At 38.6% G+C, this 5,951-nt stretch overlaps 1 protein-coding gene and 2 non-coding genes across 3 annotated transcripts; all 3 read right to left on the bottom strand.

The window, feature by feature from the left end:
- Nucleotides 1-605: 605 nt before the first annotated feature.
- On the bottom strand, nt 606-694 carry LOC127764856 (small nucleolar RNA snoR14). Its single transcript, XR_008015998.1, has one exon. It is a non-coding gene; the product is annotated as a small nucleolar RNA snoR14 (small nucleolar RNA).
- Nucleotides 695-826: 132 nt separating this feature from the next.
- LOC127764854 (small nucleolar RNA U61) lies at nt 827-909 on the bottom strand. The gene has a single exon (XR_008015996.1). It is a non-coding gene; the product is annotated as a small nucleolar RNA U61 (small nucleolar RNA).
- A 1,286-nt stretch (nt 910-2,195) lies between these two features.
- LOC127761622 (tobamovirus multiplication protein 2B) lies at nt 2,196-5,278 on the bottom strand. The gene is made up of 5 exons (XM_052285940.1): nt 5,108-5,278; nt 3,837-3,902; nt 3,709-3,773; nt 3,356-3,537; nt 2,196-2,567 (listed from the first exon to the last, which is right to left on the bottom strand). The coding sequence occupies exons 1-4, from the start codon at nt 5,234-5,236 to the stop codon at nt 3,405-3,407; spliced, it is 393 nt and encodes a 130-aa protein (XP_052141900.1). The 5' UTR covers nt 5,237-5,278; the 3' UTR covers nt 2,196-2,567; nt 3,356-3,404.
- Nucleotides 5,279-5,951: the final 673 nt, after the last annotated feature.

The following is a 5,951-nucleotide window of genomic DNA, read 5'->3' as shown; positions in this document are numbered from 1 at the left end:
ATATATATATATATATATATATATATATATATATATATATATATATATATATATATATATATATATATATATATATATATATTCATTAACATCAATAAAAATGTGAAAAATGCTAAAATAAATTTACATTGTGAAACGGATGAACTAGGAAACTGTGGTCGAATCATTCAGAATTTTGCAGAAGCACAAAAGGAATGCCTCGATACGGCTATTCTTGCCTTCTTGAGTTCTTGGTTTGGTTCATTCAACACTGGGTCACTGGCTTCTGTGAGCACCTGAATCTGATATCGTCAGACCAACCAGACCTCTGATTAGTTCCTTTCATGCCAATCCGCTTCAAATACGTAACGATTATATTGATGTGTTTTTCATTTACTTGAGCTTCTTAATGTGAGATTAAATCCTGTATTCTCTGGTCTCGGGTATCTTGTTAAATTATATAATTTGTTTGATATGGTGTTTAAAATCTGCTCGAGAAAAATCAACTTGCTTTTAGAAAATTCCAAAATCGAACAAATTAAGACAGACGAAAAAGTGCCTAAAATATGAGAATCGAACAAATTTCAGACAAAGGCAAGTAAAGAATGGCTGGTGGATTAGGGTTTGCGATCAGAGCCTGTCGGGATGTATGAGGAGTCATCACTTTGTGACATCAGGGGATTGACAGACATTCATACATTCATCATCACCTCGCAACACCCAATCCAATCCAATATTAAGCCACGTCGCAGAGAAAAGCAAACAAAAAAAAGGCCAAGAAAACATAAAAACCAAATCAATCTGGATCGAGATCTTGCGCAAGAACGTAGGATAGAGAAAGGAGGAGGAGCTCAGAACTTCTTAGAGGATTTTGTGTTACCGACACCGGCGCATCCGCCTCCGGCACAAGGTTTTCTTTCCTCATAGCCCGCCCCCCAACCTCACCACTATAATTACCACCAAACCAAACCAAACCAATCTCGCAAGCAGCATCAACAGATTTGACCGATCCAAAAATCAAGGAAAAAACAGTAACAGGCTGATGAAGAACGATCAAGAACACGAGAGGTGAAACCAACAACACATTGAAGAACAACCAAAATCTAGAATTCGAGGGAGAGGACACTGATGCAAACAAAAGCGGCGGCTGCGGGTGAGAGGGCTGCCGTTGTGGTGGCCGTGGGATTTATAGAGGAGGCGGCGGCTGGGAGAAAAACCCTAACGACGCTGGAGCGGAAGCGCGTGTGTCGGAAATCGAGAGCCCAAGCCCAAGAACGATGGGCCCAGAAATCTTGGGCCCAATAAGGCCCCACTGTGAGAATTTCATGTTTTGGACTGCTCCATGATAAACTCTCATACATGTATAAAACATTTTATCATTCGACCGCAAAAATGTCCCTCTCTGCTTTTGAATTATACTAGAAAATCGGCACGCCTGCTGGCATTCCTTGCTAGTATAATCCTTGCTATGATCCTTTTTGAAAAAAAATCTTGAAGATATTTTGTCAGCCTTAATCCAATTTCTGAAAAATCCTTTACTTTGTTTCAATCAATGTCAAACGAATGAAGATTGTATTAAGAAAATATGTTTGAGCATGTCCGTTACTTATTCTTACAGAAAAATCAATAATCAATTATAGATTTGATTTTATGTGCAAATTGGATTTATGATTGATTTGGGAAGTGTACAAACGTCACTTACTTTGGATTTATGATTTGGGAAGATTAATTTTGATGTAACTATATTTTATAAACTATGGATACTAAAAGCTGAAACTCCGTTGATCTCGATTTTTAATTAACTTCACACACATCAGGGTCTATCTAGATCCTTTCTGTTTCCTTTTATCTTTCTTCTAGCCCACATCACAATTCATATATCTAGATACTTTTCTTTATTTATTTTCTTTTACATAGCCTAGCAAATTTTTATCCTCACTAATTCCCAATTATTTTTCTCACGCGTTGTCACGCCACGTGGTCCAATCAACAACCCGGCTTGAGAAGAATTGATTGATATGTGCGAAAAGGCGTTTCCAGGATTCCGGATACAAACGAACTCCCCCGATTACGCTTGAAAACATCTCCAAGCCTTTGCTCGGTGAAAATCTCAGGTGACTAATGAGTTCACCTCCTCGATCATTACTTTGCACAGTTTTGTCCTTGTCAAAACCAGAGCTTTGTTGAATCATTTTTTTAAAAAAAGAAAGATAATGGACAGAAATTCAGTCTCTATATCCACAAATTCATAAGTGGACACAACCAAAGGTTACACGAGTGTTGAATCTTGTTTTCGGTTCCTTTCTATATATATTTGTGCTGAAAACAACAAAAATGGACTGAATTTGCAGCCAGCACTAGGGTAGGGGGATTATAGAGCCAGATGGAACAACATATTTGATGTGCTCAAGCCATCCAGAAATATATTAGCCAACATAATAGAAACGCAGCCATCCAAATCAAGCAAGGTCTTCAAACACCGGTTATGAGCAACGGAGCAAGTCCACTTGCCATGAGCAGAGCCAACACCTGAACCATTTGTAAGGCTTCAGTTTTTCCTGTTCGTCAGTAGAAGATGGCAAAGGTACCTATGGAAATGGCAGTCATTGTAAAAAACGAAAAAATAAAAGCACATTTTTGTCCAAAATTACTCAAATTCCTTGGGATTGAAAACTAGGACATTGCCTTTTTGACCTCCTTATTACAATTCTAGTTAATTTTTTTCATCCAAATTTTGTACTAGCAAGTAGGAAATAAAAAACTATTAAGTGGGCTTTTATGCAGGTAGCAGGATTGCATCCCTAGTTATGAGTTCCACAGAGCCAAGAAAAACGTTGGTCTTTCTTAACTATTAGACTGACACATACTATTTCAAAATAATTCCTGTTTTGCTTGCCATGGTAGACAATAAATAATCTTTGCAAACAGACACATAATCATCATTGCTGCAGTCTGTAGATGATTGTAGTTAGCAATACATGATGCTATAGATGAAAATTCTCAGTGTGTTCCTCTTCAATCAAATTACCTTTTTGAGGAAGCATTTACTAACAAAATTAAGCTACACTGTAGTTTACTACTTCCTCCGTTTCAGGTTATAAGACATTTTGACTTTGGTCAAAATCAAACTGATTTAAGTTTGACCAAGTTTGTAGAAAAGAAGTAATAACATTTTCAATCCAAGACAAATTTATTATGAAATATATTCAATTATTGATTTGATGAAACTAATTTAGTATTATAAATATTACTATATTTATGTATAAACTTAGTCAAACATGAAATAGTTTGATTTTGACCAAAGTCAAAACGTCTTATAACCTGAAACGGATAGAGTATCTGCAAACAAAAAAAGAGGTAGTCGAAAGAAATATACCTTTACTAGGAGAACACAGATTGGTTATTATATCCTATTGGTAAACTTATCATTCAATCCTGAGTTCTCCAGTCTCAGTTTTCTTCTGTGCTTTCTCTAACCGAGAGGCAGGCAGGATAGATCTCAGCTGGTTATTCTCCATGTTTGACAAGAGCTGTGTAACAGTCTTAATTTGAGAAGCACTGCAGAGTTTGAAATGGGAGGTTAGCAAAGATGATATACAGGGAGAAAACTTCAACCACGCTGTCAGTTTAAATCTATGGGCTACATAACAAATAATCAGTAAAATAAATTCTTAGAATTGTCTAATGAACAGAATGTGTATGCAAAGGAAATGAATTGGAGAAGATCACCTTTGCAAACTAGCGTCCATATAAGCATCCAAGGAAGAAATTACACTAGGTAGTTGATGCAGGACCTAGAGAAGACACAAATTTTAATAGCGAATTCACAGCAGGAAGTAATTCATCGTATTCCTTACCTGCCCTGTGTTCTTTGCAAGAGATGCTTTTGCCAAGAGTTTCTTGGGAAGTTTTGCCAGGTGAGCCTGTGAAAAAAAGATCCTCTATTAGCTAATGTGATTAATCGGATTCAGAAACTGATAACTGGAAACACACCAACAAAACGGAGTAACCATGAAAGTAGAATGTTTAAGGTATATCACAGGCTCGCAGCAGTACATAAGATATTTATGCCAATCACAGAAAGATATACCAACACTCCTTAATTTAGTGAATTAGCATTTAAGTAGTTCAGTGGCAGAGGAGGAAGTAAAATGAGGTGTGACAGAGTACCGGAGTGAACTATACAGCAAAAAAATATATAATAAAAAACACTGTTGTCTGAACACTCTGAGATTACGGCTCTCATCGGATGGCCTAATCAGCCAAAGAAAAAGCCAAATTTTAAATTTTCAAACTTAATTTTGAGATATTTTCAACATAGTTTCTTTTTCAGCATTGGCTTTTAAGTCACCAAGAACATATATATAAAAGTTTTACCTACAAATTCATTTTTATTCCCTAATAAGCCGTTTTGGCTGGGAAAAATTCAATTTATTTTGTATGTGACACTAAATAGACCCACTTGGAATTCTGACATAGCGTGCAAGGTGCATCTGATTGTTTATCTCATTTGTAGCTAATAAATCGATGCATAGTTTAAGCAATTCAGCAAGAAATCCAATCTTTACAAGAGGCCAGGATAAAAAAGAAACAAGAGGACCACTGCTCAAGCAAGAACAGAACTCCCAACTAGACATCAACAAGGTTTGTTAAAGGCCAAACTTTGTTTCATTGTAGTAAAGAGCAGTGTTGTGACATAACATGGCATTACAACTTTAATGTTCCATTTAAATGCAATTTCACTACAATATAGTATATTGAGCATCAACTGAGAAATGATCTGAGCTAGATTTCCAGAACTTCACTTTTGCTAAATTGCAATCCATAAATGTGCACTACCAAACTAGGAATATATCCATCCACGATTTCTCAACTTGCCGAACACAAAAGACTTGGCCAAAGCTCACAGGTCAGGAAACAAGAAAGAGGCGAAGAATTATCCTTGTTCCCTGTTGAGAAAATCAGGGTTGGGAACTTGCCCCTTCTTTCCCTATGCTCTGCTCGCTGGTCCCTCGCCGCCACCGGCGCCCGTACAGCCGCCAAGCGCGCCGCGCCTCTCCTCCGCTGGAGAGGGGAGAGAAGGAAAGGAAGCAGAGAAGGGGATTGCGAGATGGAGGGGGGAGGATACCTGGGCCGGGGAGGACTCCTCCATGAGCTGGAGGAGGTTGGACGTGGACTGCACCGCCTGCGCTATCTGCTCCGCCACCGCGGCCTGCGCCCCGCCGCCCCTCCCGCCGCCGGCCGCCGCCGCCGCCATCGCGTGGAACGGCGTGCAAAGGAAAGGATTTTGGATTTCTTTTTGAGTCCCTTTTTCCTCTTCTGGGCTTGCCTCCGTGCCGGGCTGGGCTACTTCTTTCCACTTGGATTGGGCCGGCCCATCCAAACAAACTCCACTTTGGTTGGTTGGATGACACAATTGCCTCTACCTTAAATTTTGAACCAAAATCCCAAATATAATTTGAGCAAAATCCGTTGCATTTCAAGGCTGCTAGAGTAGTTCCTGAACACACGCTCAAAGAGAGTGAAACCAACTGCATATCTCTAATCTCATTAATTTTTTTTTGAAAGACTACTTACGTATGAATAATATTCGTGGGTATTAGGATTTAATCCCTGATATATGTTTTGGCATGCCATCTCGTATACTCTTTGTTTTTTTATTTGATGTAGGTTAGTTCATTTTTAGGTGTCTTAGTGCGGAGGGGTGCGCAAATGTGCATAGAACACTTTATTTTGCACTCGCTTCATACAGAAGGTTAACCCGAAAGGAGCTATATATGATTCAAACAGGATAATATGCTGAATTCAACCTGCACATTCAAAATCAACATGTAGACTAATCTCAATACACTACACTACTCTCGACGTTTTATGTTTACATGCAAGAAATCAACAGTAAGACTAATCGGCTGACGCGGCGTTCGTGCAGTCAATCCAGCATTCGACACATTTTATAGCTTTGTTGATCCTTC

Source organism: Oryza glaberrima, chromosome 2, assembly GCF_000147395.1.
Source record: "Oryza glaberrima chromosome 2, OglaRS2, whole genome shotgun sequence".
NCBI lineage: Eukaryota > Viridiplantae > Streptophyta > Magnoliopsida > Poales > Poaceae > Oryza > Oryza glaberrima.
This window is presented reverse-complemented; position numbering and strand designations above follow the sequence as displayed.

What these genes read in the sequence shown, in the direction of transcription:
- LOC127761622 (XM_052285940.1), bottom strand. Translation starts at nt 5,236, where the DNA reads ATGGCGGCGGCGGCGGCCGGCGGCGGGAGGGGCGGCGGGGCGCAGGCC. An exon ending in AGGAGTCCTCCCCGGCCCAG is followed by an intron (nt 3,903 to 5,107) that starts GTATCCTCCCCC and finishes TTTTTTTCACAG; the next exon opens with GCTCACCTGGCAAAACTTCC. An exon ending in TTGCAAAGAACACAGGGCAG is followed by an intron (nt 3,774 to 3,836) that starts GTAAGGAATACG and finishes TGTCTTCTCTAG; the next exon opens with GTCCTGCATCAACTACCTAG.